General features: G+C 42.0%; 1 protein-coding gene across 1 annotated transcript; it reads left to right on the forward strand.

Annotated features, from left to right (window-relative positions):
* Positions 1-797: 797 nt before the first annotated feature.
* Positions 798-17,502, forward strand: tbata (thymus, brain and testes associated; the record flags this gene model as incomplete). Its single annotated transcript, XM_080747281.1, has 8 exons — positions 798-1,002; positions 6,940-7,092; positions 8,477-8,562; positions 8,965-9,120; positions 12,182-12,263; positions 12,527-12,695; positions 14,739-14,779; positions 17,408-17,502. 8 exons carry the CDS (start codon positions 798-800, stop codon positions 17,500-17,502), a joined length of 987 nt encoding a protein of 328 aa, XP_080603407.1.
* Between the last annotated feature and the right edge of the window lie 7,646 nt (positions 17,503-25,148).

Below are 25,148 nucleotides of genomic sequence, written 5' to 3' on the forward strand. Positions count from 1 at the left end.
TGCGCCTTATAGTCCGGAAAATACGGTAATTGAACTGATAAAAGTGTTTCATTTGGGAAGTCAAACAGGTTAGCGGCAGATATTTCACTAATGGTACTGTATACAGTATCACTGGGTCCAAATTAAAAACGTAGCTACAGTAACTGTACTGCACTTTAGCTTTGTAGGCCACTCCAACATATTAAGATATTCAATGGTAAACAAGCTAAAATTGTGCTTTTGGCACCAGGTGGCCAATTATGTACAATATACACAGATGCCTGCCAATACATTTATATAAGACACACTATTCACAGCCCAGTGTGTAATTGGTATTGACGGAGGGAAGCAGCATAGAAATTAACTTGTAAAGTCGTCCATTGTGAGGGGATTGTATTTTTGTCTTGTTGAGTGCAGGTTCCTTAGCAACATGGGAAACACTACATATAGGCACGGGCAGGTTTAAGCAGGAGGCTGTTGACTGAGGTACAGTGGCTCTTTAAAGTGTTTCTTTAAATTGTTTTCTTTATAGATTAGCTTTCACCCTGCCAATCCTGTTCATCAACTTTTATAAATATACTTGTGTACTGAAAAAGTAACTTTGTACCAGTATCTAGTACTTGTCTTTCCCGGACGTCTTGCTTTTTCTTGTTGATTCTACAGGATTATAGGCTACTAAACTTGTCGATTTTCCATTCCATTCCCATCCCAAATTGCCATTCTGTGATACAAAGTCAAAAAGGGACATCTGGTTGCATTATTCACAACGTGTTTCACCCTTTCAGATTAATTCTGGACACTTGTTTTCCTGCCCTGACATGTGGACAGTGTCGGCACATGGCCCAGATTCTCAAAGGACCACCAGAGAGAAGGGCACCACGGCCAGCCATGGCAGTCCAGTGCCATTCACCAGTGAAATGACCAGGATGATGAGCAGAAGCAGTGCCCGCTTCGGTGCCCTCAGCCACCACTCCTTCTTCTCTCGGCACAACCCTCATCCCCACAGAGTCAGACACTTCCAAGGTAAGATGACCTGTGGTCATGCATTGAACCTGTTAAAACCGGGAAAGCATATACAGTATATATAGCTACATTCTATATAAATTATTAGGGTCCTTGACATGAAAAAGTTAGAGCAACACCAATAAGATTAACATTTTTCAGAAAACTGTTAGGATTAAGAAGACATACATACAATCGGCCTCAGGTCTTAATGGGTTAATATTAATAATGACGCTGTGAGTGAGTACAAAATGAAATACTGTAAGAGACATTTTTTGTTCCTTGCCCTGATGATGACCGTTTATCTCGAAACATATTGGCATTTGCCTTTTTAATGCAATAAAGGCTTATTCCTCCTTTTAACCCTGAGTGCCTGGATCGGCTCTTTCTCTTTTTTATGCATTGATCCCGTTGATCCAAGAGCACCACTTACAACCTTTTTTTTACTATTGTAATCTCCGGTGAGCACCTGGCTTTCTTATTGTTTTTACTGTAAGAGACATGTTGAATAAAGTTCTGCAATATAATTGCCTGCTGAATGACAATGGCTTCAATTGACCTCTCTTTATCTCTCTCTTTCTCTCATTGTTCAGGGTCAGACATTGGTTTGTCTGTATTGTTTTAGACACTCCTTGTCTGTCCATTGGGACAGCAGAGATGTCAAGTTTTGTTTTGACTCCTTGACTCATCATGACTGCCATTTGCCAGGGCCTTTTTTTGCCAGTAGTCGGTCATAGCTGTGTGATAGGGGGTGTATGGGTGGCACACTGGTCAGGTTTCTGCCCACCATAGAGACGGGTTTGATTCCTCCACGATGCCTCTATTGACCGCTTATGCCAATGAATTAAATTTCAATAACATTTTTATTATAGTGCCAAATCAAAACAATTTGTCTTACGACACTTTACATATCATTGTTGTCGGGTGGAAACCTTGTATGTCCAAAACCGTTTTGTATTCATCATTTTAACAATGATTGAAACTAGTGAAAATAGCCGATCTACAAGCACACAACGCCTCGCACCGCGAGGTGTTGTGTGCTTATCAGAATGCTTGTTAAAATCAAAAATCTAAAAAAGTTATTTTGGAATGTAAAAAGCATTCCTAGGACATACAGTAGGCAATAGGCACACTGATGTACTGATGCAGCAGTGTTAGGAGAGTAGAGCTAGGCAGAGAGTAGAGCTTAGTTCTTCTGCACATGTCAGGTGAAAAGGAGTGACTGGTGACTCGTGGTTGTCTACACCCTTCACAAGGACCAAACAGTAGGGGTTTAGCGGGTTTAGCAGTGAAAAAAATATATAAGAGACTTGTTGAATGTCACGCAGTATTGTCTGTTAAATGGGAATTGCCTGAAATAACCCCTCTCATTCTTCAGACAATCATTTCTTACGCCTGTCCATTCAGACTGAAGCAATCTTGGAAACCATTCAGTGAAAAAGATGTCTTGAGTGATTAAGCCTGCTGAGATGTTCATGTTTTTTTTGCTCCTTGACTGACTCATGATTGCCAAGATCCAGTAGCCAGAACCGCTATGTGACGTTATTTTACAATTATTGCTGATGGATGGTCAAGTTTCAATCATGTAGCTCACTATTACTAGAGTCTAGGAGAGCCTAATCAAAGGGTCACCTTACATGGCAATAGGGACTCGCCTTAAGACCACAGTAAAAGCCTCTGTGTGAGAGTGCAACCATTTACTCCCTGCATTGCATTAATACTGAAGATTTTACAGTGCATAGACTGATTGGGATTCAAGGATTGCAGTGAATGTTTCACCTTTCAAACACGCCCTACAATCCTAATCAGTCTATGCACACTAAAGTCCTCAGTATTATGCTACGCATAGACCCTATGCCCTTAAGTGAACTGCAAAACCTTCAATTCGGTTGTGAAATTAACTGCCTGTCCAATGAACGGTTGCTAAAATCAGGGCTATATCTTGTTTCAGTAACTATCCCAACTTTACTATTTTATGCGAATTTGAAACATGACACTTTTGACTGAGGCAGGAATAGACAACAGAAAATTTCAGGTCAGGTGTCTAAAAATGGGAGGAAATGGCGCACTTATACCACACTTCTTTCTATAGCTGTAGAAGTTTTGGGAACATTTTTTCTATTGATTATGCCATGGAGACTTGAGTTCAATAATATGTTTTTGTATTCGTCGCATTCCTAAGACAAAAAATTGATTATAGTAAATCTACCCCCATTGACCCCCATTGACCCCCCAGGTCAGAATCAAATTTAAGTAAATTTGATTCTCACCCAAATGCATTTGGGTCCCCATCCAGGGCCTTTTATTTGGGTCCCCATCCAGGCCCATGCATTTGGGTCCCCATTCAGAATCAATGGGGGTAAATTTACTATAATCATATAGGCTTATAACAGGGACTATTTTCAAATCAGTCTTCACTTTCACTTTCAAATGCATTACAATGCAACAATGTAACAACAATAATACAACTTTGACAAAATGATATCGTTTTACTTGCAATACTGGGCCACAATGGGCAGCAACTTAATGTGAGCATGGTTTGAGACCTTGGTTAATACGCCTTAAAGCATTATGTTATTAATTGCCCTCTATAACTAAAAGAATAATAATTAAAAGCACCTTAAATATTGTATTTATTTTAGAAACTGTTCATTGTTTACTCAAAGGGGACCGTTATCTTGGACACTACTTTGAATCATAACAAACAAGACTGTATTGTTGTGACGGGCAATATTTATCAGCTTAGAGCCATAGAAAAATTAAAGCCAGTCCGAGCACTGGTGACAGTAGCCAGAGGGATAGCTTTCATTTCTAAACCTCACAGCTCTCACAAATTGTAACAAAAACAAAATTTACATTTTGTGTCCTCGGTTATGTTCTGAAAGGGAGATATTTTTTTTTTGTATAAAGCAAAGTTTATAAAATTGCTTAAATAGGATCCTACCAAAAAGAATGTATGTGAATGTACTTGGTTGTACTTTTCTGTCTGTCTGACCATCTATTTATTGGGTCGATGCCGATGACCTTCGTCCGTTATCATGTTGAAAGGACTGGATTCAAGACAACATTTGCAAAATAAATAATGTATTCATAAAACACACACAACACAATCCCTTGAAAAGAGACAGCTAGTTCACCGAATACCGATGCGATGCACACACACAACAAACACTACTATTTGAGATCAAACTCGGTTGTGCCAAACATAGATACTATAAACACATTTTCTTTGCAAATAGATTAATAGAAGTATCGCCCACAAATAGCTGTCTCTACGATCCTTTTCTCTGTTCTCCTCTTCCGGTCCTGATGAGTTCACTGCACTGAACACTGCTGTGCTCAATCAACTCTGCAGCTCTCTCACAGGAGGGGGGGGGGGCAGCAGGAACTGAGGAGAGAAAACACACACACACACGCGCGCACACGTGTGTGCACACACACACGCACGCACGCACGCACGCACACACGCACGCACACACACACACACAAGACGTAACAACAGGCAATATAAAGGCATAGAGCAGGCGTAGACAACCTTAGGCACGGGTCCCAACTTTGGCACAGGGGAGGGTGATGGGCTGGCACACTGGCAGAAGTGCGACACAGAGGATTTGTATTTTAAAACCAAATATTGTTTTAAACGTGGTCAATTAAATGAAGTCGCATAATTTACAGCAAATTACATCCTGCACATAATTCAACATTCATTAAAATTCTGAACTCTGACTGGGGAGGGAGTCTGGGAGAAGGGAGGATTATTGCTCTGAGTCTAATGATCGTCATAACAATGTCCTGCGTGTGTGTGTGTGTGTGTGTGTGTGTGTAAACATGGGGGAGGTAATGAGACGGCAAACCATTTAACGATTTGAAAAACAAACCATGAAATCTTAAAATTAATTGTAAAACAGACAGGGAGCCAGTGGAGAGTGGCCAGACACGCTGTCATGTGTGATCATTCAGCAGATTTGGGAGTCATGCATGTATAGGTAGGCTTGTAGGAGAACAGCGTGGCACTTTCATTGCGACCGAAGGTACCAGTATACCATGAGAAATAGATAGATCAAGCTCTGGCTTGATGTCCCTTTTATGCCCATATATTTTATGCCCATATAGAGTCGACAATGTGATGTCAGAACATGCCCATATATGGGCATTCGCATCACACTTGCAAATGAATTACGTCCTTGTCCGTTTTATGCCCATATATGGAGATCCCTGTCCCTTGATAGTACATATGGGGAACAGCACAAGCTAATGGCACATTAGACAATGCAGAGTCACCACCAAGTCTAAAACAGAAGCATCTCTCAGATAACTAATCCACTTAGACCCTCTATACTTAGTAAAATGGACCTGAGTTGGCACTTGGTGGTGTGCTGTTTTTTCCCTGTTACACAGTGAAAAAAATCAATATCTGGCAGTATTACCTGGATATTCACATGTTTTCTTCCTAACCCTCCTACATTCTTCATGAACACATGGTCCTTAGGAGGATTACTCTAATCCTCCTAAGGACCATGAACACATCGTGTTCCGTACAAGGCGAAGGCATACGTCCAACCTCCTCAGCTAGCAGGCTCTTACAAACCGTACTCATTGTGTTCGCTGCAGGCAGAATCGGGTGGAAAATATATCACATTTAACTTCTGACCAATCAGACGCAGCATCAGGCTGGCAACATTTTTTAGTTGTTTTTACCCAAAAGTCCGGAATTCAAACTTTATTATTGGTACTGGTACCAAAACGTACTTAAAGTAACAAAAGTAGAAAGTACTCGATATGCAGAGAATGTCCCATTTAACAAGTTTTCAAATTGTATGCAAATCATCAACGCATTGTAGATGGGCTATTTTCAAATGGCCGCAAGCAATGTATAGGTTTGAAGTGGTTAAGGTGTGTTTTGTAATACTAATCAAAATCAACAAAGTAACTAGTAACTCAAGTTTTCAAATAATTTTAGTTGAGTTAAAGCACAATATTTGCCTCTGCTACTACTAGCCGACGCCACTGACCTCCAGAGCCCTCGGGCTCCTAAGGGAACTGAGATCCCACATCTTCGGGACCTGGGTGTACTGCTTGCCGACACCTCTGACCTCCAGAGTCCCCGGGCTCCAGAGGCAACTGAGGTCCCACATCTTCGGGACCTGGGCGTACTACTAGCCGATGCCACTGACCTCCAGAGCCCTCGGGCTCCGGAGGCAACTGAGGTCCCACATCTTCGGGACGTGGGTGTACTACTTGCCAACACCCCTGAACTCCAGAGCCCTCGGGCTCCGGAGGCAACTGAGGTCCCACATCTTCGGGACCTGGGCGTACTTAGCCCAAAGTGGGGATCATTGAGTGCTCCTGTTAGTCCTCAATGTATTTTTCCCAACCAGCGGGGTCATCCGCTGTAAGAAACAAGTTTGTTGGTTGATTTTTTTGATTACCTTAGTAGTTATTTTTTCACTGGAAAGATTAGCCTCTAGGATGCAACCCAAATAGGTAATTTTGTATTTTCTTACACAAACAACATATTATGTATGTTGTTGCCCACTTTGTGAAGTTGTCGACCTTGCTGATCTAGCTGAGATACAACAACAACACATGGTAGAGCGTGGGTGTGTGCAGTAGTCCCCAGATGATTAACTTAATGTGCAACATTGTTTTCTCACTCAATAGTAAACAAGTTTAAGTGTAGATTTAAAGGGTATCTGCACATTTCTAACGTGGACAATTTGAGGACTTTTTAATACCTCTGAAATGACAAATTAAATATTGGTCAAATTGTAAAAAATAGACGATCTACATGCTCACAGTTGTGAGCTATTTTCACAATAGAACTGTGTTATAAAAAATGTAATGTCTCAACTCTTAGTGCTCGTCTTTCACTAAGTACATAGCGGAAAGGTCAAGTTTATTATGTATTGACGGTTCAAGTGGTTAAATATCTGAAAACTCCAATTTATTGTGTTGCAGGTCTCAATGGCAGTCCGGTGTGCATGGTGAAGGATGACTGGTGCGTCACCTCAGCCCTGTTTCCTCATCCTCTCATCAGGAGCCAAGTGTTCAGCACAGCCGCGGCCGCGCCTCCTGCTCTTCCACTGGCAAGAGACCGTAACGACAGAGCAGGTACAGTACGGTACCACCAGGGGTGTCGCACCACATTCTGGGCCGGGGTACAAGGATTCACTGCGGGCCCCCCATGAATGTTCTTCATAGGTGGAAGGGGTTTAACCCATTTAGACTGGGAACACATTATTACGCATTATTTTGTGCTTTAACTATTGAAAAATAGCATACCGAGTGTTGCGCTGCAAGCTTCGTTGCGCTGCAAGCTTGAATATCTGCTATCTTTCAATAGCTAAAGTATAAAATAATTAAGGCCCCTCCACCTTGGGCCCTAGTAACTCAGTCCCACTTCCCCTCCCTCCTGTGACGAATGTCTGGACCATAGAGTTATAAGAAGGTCGGGACCCATTTGTGGGCAGGGCTGGACTGGGACACAAATTTGTCTCTGGCATCTTGGCCCAGACTGGCCCACCACAACTGGCGCAAACCCAACCGACATACTGTAGAAAATCTACAAACCCAAAACGCGTTTTAGGCTTATATGTTCAGGGGAAACTCCTGGGCCACATAGTAGCCTGTGATTGGGCTACTAGGCCAGTATTCAGATGATAGACAAGCCAGTGGGCCAATCATGTGATGTCTCTCTGATCTGTGGGCCGGTGCTACTGAAGGATTGGCCGGCGTCTCCACTTAGTCCCGCCCAAACATTATTGTAACTATCCTAACATGGTGGCAAAAAAATAAAAGAATACATAATCACAGGCCCACTTGTATAGTCAGCCCACCGGGCATATACCCGGTATGCCAGATGCCCAGTCCACACCTGGTTTTGTGCCACAGACCCCCCAGAAGAGAAGATTTGTGTAATTTTTTTTTTCTAAAATAATAATTATTCAAATTTTCCAATACTTTTTCAAAAATGTAAAAAAATGCCAGATGTGCAAGCTCACAGCGTGGCACAAAGTGACACGCTGTGAGCTTGTATATCTGCTATTTTTTATATAGCCAAAGTGTAAATGATTGTGAAGTGATACTGTATTAACACATTTGGCTGGGGACCCCCTGGAACCCCCACAAGGACCCATATTTTCAATATTGCAAAGATTGTACTTCTTACTCCACTAAACTTTATTTCCTTCGTTCAATAGATTTAGATATACTCTTTTATTTGAAAATAACAAGCGTAGTAGCTATACAAGATCGGCTATTACTCGGCTATGTCTACTACTGAGTATAGATCAGGTATAGTTTAGGTTGGTACTTCAGGTATACGTACGTCCCAGTGGCAAATACAATACTGAAAAACTTTACTTATTTTTCACATTTATTCAATACTCCTTCTCTCAGTCACATGCCTGGAAGGACAAGCTGAAATAGTAACCTCTAAATGAACTATTGTAGCTGCAAAAGAATTTGAATTATTCTTCACATTTTCTTTCGATAGTTCTTCTCTCAGAAGCCTGGAAGGACGAGCTGAAAGAACTAGCTGCAAAAGTCAGCCTGTCTTCTCAAGCGAAGAAGGACAGAAAATGTGTAAGTGTTTTAAATTCATAAAATGTGTACCGGTAAGTTACTGTATGTAGGCAAGAATCTCTGGACCTTTGGGGTTACAGAACATTTTACAGAAAAATCTATTCTTTTCTTCTATTTCACTGAAGCACCAGTACATTCAAACTTTGTCCATGTTCCTAGAGTACGTCTCAACCCATTAAAGGGCCACTTTTAAGTTGTTTTCTTGACCTGAGGCCATATCAGTACTGTAGTTCTCAAACTTTTTCAAGGAAAAACCACCATCTCAAAATCTCACCCCCAGATATTTCTCCTTCACACAGTAGAATTGAAGTTCTGTTTTCAACAAAGAATTATTCCATAGCATGCGCTTCAGGCCATAATATTGTAACACGTGTGTACCTCTGTGCATGTTGCCTGCAGGAGGAGCAGCCCGAGGAAGGACTTGGTGCTCAGAGAAAGACCCAGTACTCGACTCAGACTGGACGAATCCTCCCTCCGTCTACCAAGGCTTACCAGAGGCCATCTCACTCTCAGCGCCTGGGTTATCCACAACCCCTCTACGACCAGGAACTCATGGTAAATTATACTGTGTTATCCACAACCCCTCTACGACCAGGAACTCATGGTAAACTAGAAAGGTGTAATTCTGGGAAATTGCAAGTAGTTGCACTGACTCGAGTCACGAGGAATCCGCTGTGCTCATAGAGTATATACAGTATTACTATTATATATATATATATATATTATATTATATATATAATAGAGAGCGGATAGCCTTGCCCCAGCTATTTATTTCAATGCAAGTTGCTCAGTGGCGTTTTGAAGCATGCGGAAGTAGCAGAATCCAGGTGCATTGTGGGGGAATTTGGCACATCTGGATGTGCCAAATTTTGTTACGTCACGAACGTCGAACAACGTCCATTGAATCCCATGGTAGACCCCAGCGGTGCGCTCTTTTGCTCGTGCATGTATTTTTCACCCCGCCTGCAGTTCCAGCTTTGGTATTTTGGTAGCTTCAATATTTACATTTTACAAGCCGTTCTGGGGGCTTGGCTGTGCTTACCATTTATATTACATATTGCGATGTCACGTGAAGCTTGACCAATCCTGTGTCATTGTCCAATCAGAAAAGCAGACATTGATCTCAATGGGGTTTTGGGGTTACAGAAAAGGTTACAGAAAACGTCCACTGAACTCAATGGACTTTTGGGGTTACAGAAAAGGTTACAGAACAAAGGGTTACTCTAGGTGGAATAAAAATGGACAAGAACAATAGTCTGACTAATGATACAATGCAACGCGCTGTGAACATTTTACAGAGAAATCAGCTATTTTTCACTTGTTTTTAGTACTCCCTGGGGGGGGGGGGGGCAGTGGCACACATCCGTCCGATGTCTCATTACTCTGACTACGTTGCTACGCGTGCGGTTAGGGTTAGAGATAGGGTTAGTATTGGGGACGGTCGGACGAACGCACCGTCGGAGTAATGCGTGTCGGAACAATAACACGCACCCCCTCCCTGGTTCTGGTTGAAGCATAAACGACAACACAGAACTTGACGGGTTGTGGAAAGTTTCAGGTTATGGAATTGTCTCTGGGTATCTTTGTCAAAAAGATCTTAGGCTCCCTTTCCTCTTCAGTCCCTTGTGAAAGTTGGGTCAAAAATGGCAGTTCCGTGACCGTGGAGAGCAAAGGTCCGTTTCTCAATGGATTTGTCATCTAGGTGGGTTATTAAACAAATCTGGCCGGGGTGTATTTTTTTAAATGGCGGGGAAAATGTTTGACAGCTAGGGTAATTTTCAGTCTCATTCACTTAATTGCTATACACTACACCGTAACAAAAAAATCTGCTTTAAGTGGGATGTGAGAGGTCAAACTATGGGTTTTTAATTATTCTGAATCCATTGCAAGCATTTGTTTTGCATGAAAAACATTCCTTGGGCTAAAAACGGACCCCAAAAGACTGTGAAAATTGATGACTCATCACTAAACCATCGTTTTGTGTGTCCATTTCTTGCCCAAGGAATATTTTTCGTGCAAAACAAATGCTTGCAATGGATTCAGAATAATTAAAAACCCCTAGTTTGACCCCTCACATCCCACTTAAAGCAGATATTTTGGGAGTCATTTTTTCCTTTATAGTGTAGTGTATAGTAAGTGAATGAGACTGAAAATTACATTTTCCCCGCCATTTTAAAAAAGACACCCCGGCCAAATTTGTTTAATAACCCTCCCAGATGACAAATCCATTGAGAAACGGACCTTTGCTCTCGTGGTCACGGAACTGCCATTTTTGACTCAACTAATTGATGTTTCCATGTTAATTCAGGGTTGAAATAACATTTCTAGATGAAGTCAAGTCTCTTAATAAATCAAAATGCATCTCTCGAATTACGTCAGCCAAATGGAATATCAAAAAGAAATCTCCAACAACCTCTCCAGTCCAAACACACTGATCAATTTCAGAGTTAATTAAAGTGATGTGAGGCCCTTTTGAACAAAGTAATGGATGTCTTTTGAATACATCGAGATCGAGGCCTCTGGATGCATCGAGAATCAGTCGCCATGGCCAACAGATTCTTTTGAAGTGGATCAAAGAGGATAATTATGCTTTCAAATAAGATGACATAAGATATTCTATAAGGACATTGTATACAATCTGACAGCCTTGCCTTACAGCCGTGAAAAATATGCAAGGCGATAATGTAACCCCCATAATATTTCTCCTTAGTATTTCCTCCTCCGCCCTTTGTTTTTGTCTTTTCATTTTGTTTATGTACTGTATGTGTTTTTATTCTATCGGTACAGGTCTGAGGGCTGGTTTAGATGGGGTTTTAAAGGTTTGCTACTACAGTATTTGTACGTTATATATTGTGATAAGTATTTCACCACATTGCCCCAGCCTGACATGCCTGCTTTGAGCATGATGGTATGTGAAACTTTTCAAAGATTCTTCAACAATGGCTGCAGGTGTCCAAAATGTGGTTAAAGGACAGAACAATTGATTTAAAAACAAATAAAGTATTAATGGAGGCTTGCTGATCCTCCTGCAGTCAGTGTGGAATAGAGTACAGTACATACTGTAAAGTGAATGGCAAATCGAGGACATTTCTGTTTGGATGTATGGGCTGTCAAGGCCAGAAAGTAGTTTTTTTTTACTACTTACTTTAGGTGTTCCCGCATAACTTCCAGGTATGATGATGATGTCATGCGCATACCCTCTATTTACCTGTGTGTCGTGCATATCATCGCTGTCGGGCAGAAGGCTCATAGCCGTCTCCATATTTCAACCTTTTATGTTTTTCATAAATCCCTACTTCAATGCGACACCTACTTCCACGAAAGTAGTGAAAATAGCAGATCTGCAAGCTCACGCAGATCGATAGAACGACACGTAACCGCTTCAATATGTGGCTTTGTGTCTATGACCGTGTGTCTTTCCATGGTATCAAATACTGATGACGTAAGTTTTCCAAGTGTTTTCCCATATCATGTCATCAGTATTTGACCTCCTGTGACCTCATGTGGGTCTATCATCATCATCATCATCATCATCATCATCATCATCATCATACAAGCCTTTCTACCCGATAACAAGGATACAGAGTTGATGTGGTTTCCCTGTTTTCCCTGTCAGGTACTGGAGCTGCTGTGTCAGATCCTGCAGACAGATTCTTTGTCTCTGGTCCAGCGCTGGCTTCTACTTTCAGGACCAAGAGGTAAAATACTACAAGAAAGATAGACAGACAGACAGACAGACAGACAGACAGACAGGCACATACTGTACACACACACACACACACACACACACACACACACACACACACACATTTGACCCACAGGTTGAGAACCACTGCCATAATAAGCCATGCTACATGTCACATGGCATACAACGTACCATGCTTACATAAACAGACTGAATTATACAGTAGCAACCTTCACGAGATGAATTCTCCTTCCACGGCGTACTCCTCCTCCGTAGAGAAAGAGCTGGTGATGGGGATGATCCAGCAGGCTGTGGAGGACATCAAGGCCTCAGGCCACGAGCAGGACTTTGGGGATCTTCAAGCGTTCCATCCGTGCACGTCATCTCTGCTGGCGCGGGGTCCTGCGTGTGGTCAGCGGCCATGGAGGAAAGCACAGAGCACAAGGTCAGAGAGTAGTAGAGCAGTGGTTCCTAAAACTTTTCAGCTCGAGACCAAAAAGAGAAATTAGACGTTTGCCCAGGCCCCAAACTTAGTGAAAACAGCAAATCTGCGAGCACACAACGCGTTGCTTTGCACCGCGTTGTGAGTTTGTCGATCGGCTGTTTTCACTAGGCCTAATTCTTAATCATTTGTTTTCTAATTTAGGGATTTCTTTTGATTTTTCTTTAATGAAATTAACTTAAAAACATCTGTACATTTTATTTTATTCATGAAAATCTTGGGGATTTTTCCCCTCTTTTTTTAACGTTTTGAAATAATAACAATTCAAAAAAATGCACAGAATGTACATAATGACCCGCACACCATATCTACACTCACAAAAAGAACACATTTGTTATTGCGACCGTTAGGGAGCAGTTTACTATGAAAACCTCCACCGGCCGTCCGTCCGTCCGTCACACGTCACACGTCACACGTCACACCTTTGCCCTGCTCATATCTCCGCATCAGTATGACATCACACCACATGTGTACACAAACCTTTGTGTACGTTGCTGTGGCAACAGTCTGTTGTTGCTGGTTTGTTAGTGTACGTTAGCAACCACCTTAGCAACCATGGTTTTACCCTAGCAACCAACTGTTTACCCTAGCAACCAACTGTTTACCATAGCAACCATGTTTTTTTTACCCTAGCAACCAACTGTTTACCATAGCAACCAGATACGCAGAGCAGGGATCTCCATATATGGGCATAAACAGGTGACATCACACTGATGTCAGATACTCAGAGCAGGGATTTCTCCATAATATATGGGCATAAAAGGGATTCTGTTAGGGATCTCCATATATGGGCATAAAAGGGATTCTGTTAGGGATCTCCATATATGGGCATACAAGGGATTCTGTTAGGGATCTCCATATATGGGCATAAAAGGGATTCTCTGTTAGGGATCTCCATATATGGGCATAAAAGGGATTCTGTTAGGGATCTCCATATATGGGCATAAAAGGGATTCTGTTAGGGATCTCCATATATGGGCATAAAAGGGATTCTGTTAGGGATCTCCATATATGGGCATAAAAGGGATTCTGTTAACTGTTAGTGATCTCCATATATGGGCATAAAAGGGATGCTGTTAGGGATCTCCATATATGGGCATAAAAGGGATTCTGTTAGGGATCTCCATATATGGGCATGAAAGGGATTCTGTTAGGGATCTCCATATATGGGCATAAAAGGGATGGTATCCCAGATGATGCCCTGTTAGGAGATCCACACTAACAGAATCCATATATGGTCCTACCGACAGCTGCTATAAGCCAACCCTGGCGATAAGGTCTGAGTCGAAGAAATGCTTCTTTCCTGGCAAGAATTGCCCCTTTATGGGGCTTTTAAGCTGTGACATCATTTTGTAGGCAGAGGAGAACTCTGCCCCCAGAGCATTTTCTGTCCCTCGCTATTTCAACAGATCCGAGACAAAAATAACGACTAAAGTATAATTCTAACACTTTCCTTTCAACAACAAAGAGAAGAAAAATGTGTAAATAGTAAAAATAGTAAAAGGATTCACGGAAACTGGGGGCAGAAATTCTCCTCTGCCTACAAAATGATGTCATACTTAACAGCCCCATACTGTAGGGCTCGTTTGTGTATTGTATGACATCACGCCACATCATCGGCTGAGGACTGTGTGATGTCATCATATCTCCATATATGGAGACATAAGTTGCTCATGCCCAAATATGGGCTGGTGAGGTCAGATTTAGTGTGATGCGTAGGTTATCTCCATATATGGAGATTCAACTTCAATGAGTAACCATGGCAAACGGTCAACTGCCCGTATGTCTTGATAATTGGTAAAACAAACTTTTGGCCACGGTCGCTTATCTCCCGATTAGGGAGTCTTACTGGTTATGCAACGTTTCGGTCACAAAACTTCCTCAGGGATCCTTCAGGAAGGTAAATATTCACCCCAAAGGCCCTTTTAGAAGTTTCACTCCTGCCTCTCTAACATTCTCTCACCCGCTTTGCTTACTTTATTACAGCTCTGGCAGAACGCACAAGTCTTCCTGCGAAGACAAACCAGGTACTGAAATTCTCTAATGCTTGTTGCACATGAATTAACTTTAGTTTTGTTTATTTCACCCAAGTTATTTCATTCAGGTACATTGGGCTTTGATGCATGCTCATTAGTCTCTAATGAAGCCCAGGCAGGTGGTGCTATTGGACATCAAAGACTCTCTGTTTTCTTTCAACTCTCTAATGCAGTGGTTCTCAAACTTTCTAATTCCAAGGACTCCCAGAACTCTGAGAGTTTATACATGGAAACAAATTTACCCTTATATATCCATTTGGTTCCATTTATACACTCTCAAAGTTACCGACCTGTAAGGGTCCATTTAGAACCCCCGCAAGGAATCTGAAGGTCCCTGGACCAGGGGCGGGTAAAAGTGAGTTACTAGGGCCCAAGGTGGAGGGACCTTAATTATTTTATACTTTAGCTATTGAAAAATAGCAGATATGCAAGCTCACAGTGCAGCACCGAGTGCCGCGCTGTGAGATTGTATATCTGCTACTTTTGAAAAGTCGTGAAAATGTGTGCAAATCTTTGAATAGGTATATGTCTTTTTTAAGCGGACATTTGTAACTCAAATTTTGCTTCTGGAGGTACCTGGAACTGAATATCGCAGCACGGCACTTGGTGCCACGCTTTGAGATTGTACAGTATATCTGCTATTTTTCAACAGTTAAAGCACAAAATAATGCGTGATGATGCGTTCCCAGTCTAAATGGGTTAAACCCCCTCCCCCTATGAAGAACATTCATGGGGGCCTGCAGTGAATCCTTGTACCCAGGGCCCAGAATTTGGTGCGACACCCCTGCCCTGGACCCCACTTTGAGAAGCACAAGTTAGGTCATCTTTATTTGTTCTTTGTCCTTCTATTCCACACACTTATGTCCTCTCACGTTTGTTTAACAACATAAAGGCACTCAGATGAAACAGTCTTGCTCTGACAGGGATCAATGCCCTTTGAAAAGGACCTTTTTTAACGTTGCTTTTCTGGGTGAGGCAAACAAATCAGTGAAAGGACATTTACTGTATTGATTCATGTTTTCCCCCTTGACTGTCAGTAGTGCATGCCTTATGGGTTGTCAATGTGGGCTATTATATGTAATTCTTTACTATGAAGACGGAAAGAAAAAGACAGGACATAGATGGATAAATAGGCATTTATTGATTATGAGGGAAATTCACTTGCACCACCTCAGTATGCATTAAACATGGAACTGGTTTGCTCTTTATTTACGTTTCACCAGACCTCTTTGCAGAAAATAGACAGTCTACAAGCTTGTAGATCTGCTATTTTCGGCTAATGTTCCCCTCAGAATAGGGATTCTAGTGGTTAATGTAAAAAAACAAAACAAAAAAAACAACAACTATCAAACAAAGATTTGGCGCCCCCCCCCCCCCCCCCCCCCCTCCTTAGCGGTCCCAGACCCCCTGTTGAAGACCCCTGGTTTATTTATGTTTATTGGTTCTCTGAGCCCAGTCTATGCACATGAACAATCAATGTATCTTCAGTAGTGTACGGGCATATACTGTTAAAGAAGACTGGCTCGATTTTTATAGGTTTTAAGTAGGGATACAAATGATAGGAAGAGTTGTTACCAGAACCGATCCTGAGTCCAGGGGTGTCGCACCAAATTCTGGGCCCTGGGTACAAGGATTCACTGTGGGCCCCCCATGAATGTTCTTCATAGGGGGAGGGGGTTTAACCCATTTAGACTGGGAACGCATTATTACGCATTATTTTGTAACTATTGAAAAATTGCAGATATACAAGTTCTCTGCGAGCTTGTAGATCTGCTATTTTTGAAAAAAACATGAAAATTCTTTGAATATTTCAAATCCTTGTGAGATTTTTTGAAAAAAAAAAACTGTTTCTATGTCAAATGTTCTCTTAAAAAATACATATATTTTCATGACTTTTCAAAAATAGCAGATCTACGAGCACTCGGCGCCGCGCTGTGAGCTTGTACAGTACATCTGCTATTTTTCAATAGCTAAAGTATAAAATAATTAAAGCTATACTGTGTAAGATGCTCAACTACCACACACCACCACAGTTAGCAAACCGCGGTCGCGTCCGCGTCTTTCGGACGTTTTTCGTACCTTCACACCCCCGCGTCTGCCTCCACCTCGCCGAGAGCTATCTTTAGAGGGGTCCCTGGTTCCTGTGCGTTCAGGCATTCCGGAGAAACGGACTATTTCACCCTGCCTGGTAGGCGAGATTACCTTTTGAGTATAGACACACGGGCGACTACAAATATGGCGACCCCACTTCAAGATGCGCTGTGATTGGCCGGCAGTTTATAACCCTCGCTGTGATTGGCCGGTAGTGTGATGACGTAATTTTGCCGGGAAATCCCGCCCCTGTCACAGCTAAGTAGAAAACATATAAAGAGAAGGCTTCAGAAGCTGAAAATAACGGAGTGGGGGTTCTAAAACTTTAGCGATTTAACAGTTAGGACAATTTTAAGATTTGTTTTATAAAAAAAGTTACATGGTATAACTTTAAGGCCTCTCCACCTTGGGCCCTAGTAACCCAGTCCCACTTTTCTCCCCCCTTGTGATGCCCCTGCCCGAGTCCCTTTGTATAAGTGTGTTATACAATGTTCTGTGTGCACTTCTGACGCGAGCCTTCTCTTGCAGAGAGGATTGGAGAGGCTGAAGTCCTTAAAGTCCTTCCCCAAGCTCCTCATCACCCACAAGATGTTCCCCTCCAGCGGGATGACAGTTCCCCCTAGGCCTCCTTATCGCCGTGCTGCAGTATTTACACTCCCTTATTACAGCATGTGTACGGCGTGTGATTAAAGGGGCCACACCATGCTTTTCAAAATATATATTTTATACAAATATTGGTCCATTATACGGTTTTATACAGATTTTAGCCTAAACAACCACTCGCATAATGACATTTCATGTTCTGTCTGTCTCTAATTCCAAGCTGTTTCAGATGCAATACCAAAATTCCCTCTGTTGGCAACGGGGCGCTGTCTTTGGGTTAAAATTGGAACGATACAGAGAATATTAGAGAACCACAATGAGAACCATGTAGAGTCAATCGCAATCTTCTCTGTATCGTTCCAATTTTAGCACCACTTTACCTCATGGTTCCACCTCATATATAGTCTCAATAGAATACAGCCTCCCAAAAAGTACCGCCTCCTTCTTGAGTGGGCCCAATAGAAAATGAGCCCCCTGTGACATAGAATGGGGCAGAATTTCAAAAGAGTACCGTTTAGACACTCCCATTCAGAAAATCAGGCAAAAAAAAGGTTTAGAGTTAATGAATTGGGTTTTAATTTTCTTGGGCTGGAAGAGACACTGGGAAGACCAAAAAACAGGAAAAAGAAATCATGGTGTAGTCCTTTTAATACTTCAATTGGTGGTTTTCCACATGCATGCTCTTGAGTTTGTTTTTGTAGCTGTTGATTGACATAAACAGATGCTATCAGGTGATCTAAAAGGGTTTCTGTCATTATTTAGACGTCATTATTTGAGCTACATTTAGTGTCTGTGTCACTAGATTGTTTTGACGAGGGCATGCACTCAAATAAACATTGAGCCACACTTGTCCTACAAATAAAATAAGCAAATAAAATCTGAAATATTTGCCTATTAGATCAGTGGTTTCCAAACCTTTTAGCTCAAGACCCAAAAGAGAAGTTTAGTGAAAATAGCTGATCTACAAGCTCCTAACACGTTGCAATGCCACGCGCTAGGAGCTTGTAGATCGGTTGTTGTTGAGGCGCACCTTTGCTCCAATCCACACCAAACTTGTTCAGGGGTCTGGCAATGAGAATAGTATCTCCAAGATAAAAATAAAATGCAGGAATGCGATGCAAGTTGGTCTAACTGCTGAATCGCTGCCCTCCACACTCTCCTATCGAACATCAGGGTCTTGAGCTCTACAGTGTTGTTCGCTAATCTGTCGCGCCGCAGTGCGTCTACGTATGTAGTGCGCGTTTTGCTTTTTCCTGGCTTTGCCCTGGGTTCCCACAGTGTCAGTTTTCTTGCCTCTAGTTCCGAGTGGCTGACACAGTGCCCTGCCCTGTGACCCGTGGATGACCATCTTTCTGATGTGATCCATCCATGTGACACCTTGTGCCATTCGTAATGTTCTTGTGTAGACTCCATCCATCCAGGGCCCTTTCCTGCTGTGCTGTGAGAGGGTCCATGAATTGCAAACACAGGGGCGCTACACTGGCCATAACTTTGTGACCATTGACAGTATTTAACCTTATTTAACAGATGTCCTTAAGCTGGGCAAAAGTGTATCACTTCTTTAAAAAAATGATTTAGCTGATTCTCAGCGATTGCATAATACTGTAACACAGGGGTAGGGCAAGCTTACCTTAGGCACAGGAGCCAACATTGGCACAGGTGAGGGTGATCACTGGCACACTGGCACACGTTTCTTTCTTTTTTTGTCAGTTAAATTAAGTCCACTCACATCTATATGCAAATTACATCCTTCACATAATTTTACATTCATTCAAACTCCTAACTCTGACTGGGGAGGGTGCCTGGGAGATACAATAGGTGGGTTATTGCTCTGAGTCTAATTATTACATATTGGAAAATATTTCTAAAGAAGAAGAAGGAAAAAAAGGTTGTTACTGTATGTATAGCCTATAGCCATATCAAAATCAGTTCAGATACAGATAGCAATAAGACGGGAGATGACTCCTTATCTTTCTTGTTCAGATCTAAGCTTTGTGATGATGAGGCAAAACAATACACATTATACATCAAAACAAAATGCACTAAATGCAGTGTTTGCATAAAATAATCTTAATATCAGTGCCAAATCCGAAAACATTGATTCATTAATCATAAAAGATTAGTCCAAGTCAAAATGTTGAACTGGCCGTCTGCCCAGCGCAGCACGTTCGCCTCGGAAAACAGTTATGTTAACAATGAAATCAATTTTCAGTTACTTTATCGTCTAGTTCTTGCTTCGAATGTTTTCAAAAACATTCTTGAGAGCAACGTTTAGTTGTCAATGACATTGTGTGTTTGTTTACATGGCTGTCATGTTGGATACAGCATAAAATTCAAGCAAGCAGCGCAGCCAGGGGCTCAGGGAACCTTTAATTGATTAGACTGTTATTGAGCTGAGCAGTCATTATCAAGAAATAACAACTGAAGCATTCAACCAAGCCGTGCAATAGGTAAGGGATAATGAATGGCTCCGCAGTGATTGTCGATACATAACAGACCGACTGCCTGATAACTCCCCGAGGCACAGCCGAGGGGAGTTATCAGGCTGAAGGGATGTTATGTATCGACAATCACTTATTACCCCGGCTACTAAATAAAATTAATAATTTGACTCAAAACCAAAAACAAAACAAAGTATTTCCTTGTTTACAGATGGCTGAATGTATTCCACAAGTGTTGCGCTGGGCGTCCCCCCAGCGCAACACGGTCGCCTTGGAAAACAAAGTGCTGATCAAATAGAATCCCTTTTCTGATACTATATTGTCTATTTCTCACTTAAAATATTTTTAAAAACATTCTTGAGAGCAACGTTTAGTTCTAAATGTCGCTGTGTGTTTGTTTACATGGCTGACATGTTGGATACAGCACAAGATTCACGCAGTGTAGCTTGACTGCAGCAGGTGTTCTGAGTCTTTGGTTAGCAGCGGTCTGTTATAGAGCAGAGCGGTCTGTTATCAGGGAATATCAGACCTCTGATTTCAGCGATTGACCAATCAGAATCAAGCATTCAAACAAGCCGGGTAATAAAGTCCAATAACATGTATTATTGCGACCGTCAGGTCGCAGTTACTATAAAAACCTCCACCAGCTGTCTGTCCCTCCATCTGTTCGTCACGTCACCTCACACTTTTGGCCCTACTCTTATCTCCAGCACTGTTGCCCCTATCCACATGGACATACACAGGGGCGTCGCACCAAATTCTGGGCCCTGGGTACAAGGATTCACTGCGGGCCTCCCATGAATGTTCTTCATAGGGGGAGGGGGTTTAACCAATTTAGACAATTGAAAAATAGCAGATGTACAAGCTCACAGGCTGCAAGCTTGTAGATCTGCTATTTTTGTGCAAGTCTTTGAATATTTCAAATCCTAAGGTTTTTTGAAAAACCTAAGTTTCTATGTCAGTGGTGCTCATACTTCTTCATGTGAAGGACCCCCAAAATTCTCAAAATATTGAATTCCAGGGACCCCCCAGAAGCAAAATTTGAGTACAAATGTTCGCTTAAAAAATACATATATTCAAAGATTTGCACACATTAATTTTCTCGACTTTTCAAAAATAGCTAGCATAAAATAACCTTGGGCCCTGGTAACTCAGTCCCACTTTTACAAACTAAGTCGAGTATTGGAGCGGATAGCAGCGCCCAATAAAAAGCAACGGCATGGTCAACAGGTGAAGATGCTCGTGCCCTTAACCCCCCTCCCGAGGCCACCTGTTGCTTCATGTTGATAAGAGGCAGTTGTTGTCTGGATGTCAGCCAGCGCTGCTAGCCGAGAGGCACCGCGAGGGAGGCTGGAGGAGGCACAGGCTGCTGTCAGATAAAAAATATATAAATAATGAAAAATTATGTGATGAGCCGTTTGCTGCGACTGCCCCCAGGCTACGGAACAGCTCCCCCCCTTCATATTTGTCGTGCACAGTCACTGGAGGCATTTAAATCATTTAATCATTTAAGACTCATTGGCCTTCAACTCTGAGTGCATGTCTGTGGCTGGCTATATTTCTATGTATCGCTGTTTTCTTTTCTTTTTGTATTCCATTTTAGTTTGCACTGTCGTTTAATTATTCTGCACAGCACTCGCGGTCGATCAGGTTGCTTTGAAAGTGTTCTAGTAATTAAAAGTTTGGGAGTTTTGGAAGTTGTCTCAAAACGAAAAGAAAGAGAGAGAGCCTTATCATTCTGCTTACGCGGCAGCATGCATATTATTGTTTGTATTTATGTGAATTAGAACGTTAACGAGATAACGACGAGGTAACATGGAATTCCACGCTGAAATGTGCTGCATGCCTGCAGCAGCACGTATAGGCCTGCTTTTAGATTACGCTCTTTCATTTTTGTTGTAATCAGGGGTGTCGCACCAAATTCTGGGCCCCGGGTACAAGGATTCACTGCGGGGCCCCTGTGCTTTAACTATTGAAAAATAGCAGATATACAAGCTATCATGAAAATCTTTGAATATTTCAAATCCTTCTAAGGTTTTTTTTTGAAAAATCTATGTTTCGATGTCAGTGGAGCTCAAACCTTTTCATGTGAAGGACCCCCAAATGATATGTATTTGGCCACGGACCCCCATCTCAAAATATTTAGTTCCAGGGACCCCCCCAGAAGCAAAATTTGACTTACAAATGTTCGCTTAAAAAATACATATATTCAAAGATTTGCACACATTTTCACAACTTTTCAAAAATAGCAGATCTACAAGCTCGCAGCGCGGCACTCGGTGCCGCGCTGTGAGCTTGTATATCTGCTATTTTTCAATAGCTAAAGTATAAAATAATTAAGGCCCCTCCACCACCCTGGGCCCTAGTAACCCAGTCCCACTTTCCTACCCCTTGTGACGCCCCTGGTTGTAATACTTCTGAAAGAATAACAGTACTGAAAACAGAAACTCTTAGCACAGCGAGTCAAACCACACACAACCAAAGCTGATATTATCACCAATGTCAAATGCAGCGAATTGACCCCCGAGATTACATAATGCACACTTATCATTTCCTTGACCAGGGTCCCAAAGGGCTCTGTACAGCAGTGGTGGAAAAAGTAGTAGGCCTACTCACATTCTTGACTTGAGTAAAAGTCGTTAAGTTAAAAGTAAAGGTCCAGAATTCTAAATTTACTTTAGTAAAAGTACAAAAGTATTGTTTGGAAAATGTACTTAAAGTACCAAGTGTAGAAAGGCTAGTCCTACTCGTTATACAGAATGTCCCGTTTCATAAATAATAATCAATATCTATAAAGTATAGTAATTCAAGTTGTCAAATAATTGTAGTGGAGTAAAAGAATAATAAAATAGAAGCAGTGCTCTTCCTTGGCCTCCTGATGGCGCTATACTAGGCCAATGTGAAAAGGGTGTTATGTCTTCTTTGGTCTTTCACGGCAACCGGACGCTGCATTCATGATTTGAGGCATTTTGTTCAAAACAGAGCAAACTTTAGAAGCCAATCTTAGCCAATCAGGATGGAATATCGATCTCAACACACCTGGACTTTATTGATAATGTTAATATATTATTTTCTAATGACTGTATTTTAAAACAAAAATACAGTCATGGTGACATATTCTTTTAACTGATTTAATGCCAGGTGCCACAAGGTGCCGCTAGAGTGCCAGACATTTCTGTATAGGCCTTCGCTCTAACTTCCGTCGACACAGGCAGTAGTGGCTTGGGATTTCACTGCAACCACTGTTATGGATGAAGACCGGAGGAAGTTAGCTAACAGTTAGCTATTAGCTTCTTTATTTTTTAGAAGTCCGATCTGAAGCTATTTTAGCCGCAAAAAAACTTTGTCGCTGCACTGGGAACACAGTTCAGAGAAAAAGGTCTCTAAAGATGTGAGTTTGTATTGGAGTGGGCGGCGCGGTGCGGCGGCGTTGCCCGATTGCGGGCCGATGTAAACAGAATCGCGGCCCCGGGCATGGATGGAAAATTAGACCGGGGCTTCGTTGAGGCCTCCGATTAATTAATTCATTTTATTAAATATCCCGGACTAGATCGGGATAGGCACCCCGGAATACGTCGCGCCGCCGACAGTATAGATTGAGTTTTTTTGGGGGGGCTCTAAACTTTATTCTTAACCATTTTCAATAGAATAAATCGTCGGACCATCTAGAATCACTCGTTGGAAAGCGTAGGACGAGCCAGGACCACCCACATCTCTACAAGCAGCTCAGGGTAAGTAAAATAGCAAAAAAAATATTGTTTTGGATTGAAAAAAAGCCGAACTTGTTCGGGATAAGCACAAAAAGGGTTCAAACCTGGGGAACACAATCGATAGTGAAAATGCTCACCCGATCTGATCTGATCATAACATGCTCTGCCAAGTGAGCCCTGATCGAGAAAAGGAGGGTAAGCTGAGCCCTGATCGAGAAAAGGAGGGTAAGCTGCCAAGTGAGCCCTGATCGAGAAAAGGAGGGTAGGGTTGAAAAACAACGCTCTACATCAAATCTAGTTGGCAAATAAATTCTGATCTACAATCTCACAACGGGTGCGTTGTGAGCTCTGCTGTTGATCCGAAAATTCAGTACAAGAAATGACATGGGCAGATTATAGGGGACGCCTGGGTAGTTAAGTATAGAGCCGAACAAGATTAGGCCTATAATACCTGACATTCATTATGACTGACCTTTAAAGATATCGACAGCTCCTTGTGTCTTAGCTCTTAGCCTGTTGGGGGGTTGAGAAAGGAGTCAAAAGTCGATTTCGTCTGGAACGGCAATCGTATTCTAAACTCTGCAGTGGTGGTGTACCGCAACTGACTCTGTCACTGTCACAAGTCTGTCACAAGTCACACAACTGACACTGACACTGTCACAACTTACAAGTAGCCTACCAGTCCGGTAATCAAAACTTACTTGAGTAAAGTGTCATCAAAATGTACCGAATGTAGGAAGTAGGCTACTGAATCGCAGAAAAAGATCATTTATGCTCATGCAGCAAACCTATCTTCGGTAAACAAAGGGTAATAATAATACAACTATAAATGTGTGAAATCTCTGTCAGTCCAGGCCTGTGCTACTGTATCTTGAGAACCCTCCAACCGCCACCGGCCGACTTCAACCTCGGCATGTGCGTCGACAACGACCCAAAGGTATGCCAAAATCACGGCTCCCTAGAAGGACATTCTAATGCTTGAGGGGGCTGTGATTTTTTCATTGTTTTAATATTTGTTTTATTTGAAAGTGAAATATCCCTGCAGTTATAGCTGTATGTTACCTTGCTGGCTGCTATAGTCGAAATACAGTAGAGATTAGTATTTAGCTGTTATTACAGAAATGCAGTCTGCTACATAGTATGTGTGTTTATGGAAGACAGCTGTCTTTTTTTTCTTACCCAACTTGAAAGTCACTTTCAAGTTACCTAATGAAATTATAAGATCCATGTTCTTTTGCAGAGAGGACTTGATTGGCAGAAGTCCTTGGAGTGCACTTGGCACATGAGTGGCATGAAAATTGATTTATTGTGTGATGAATCCACCTGCACCTCCATTCTGCACCTCCCACTAACCTTACATTATCTCTATCAATGTAAGTGCTGTCTTTTAGAGAGAAACCGGCACAAATCCTTCACTGTCTCATTGTATAGCATAGGCAGAATGACCGAAAACAGTCAAACGAAAATAGCCAATCCTCAAGTTCACAATGCACTGCGTAGATCTGGTATTTTTGC

Source organism: Nannobrachium achirus (genome assembly GCF_963921795.1).
Source record: "Nannobrachium achirus genome assembly, chromosome: 18".
NCBI lineage: Eukaryota > Metazoa > Chordata > Actinopteri > Myctophiformes > Myctophidae > Nannobrachium > Nannobrachium achirus.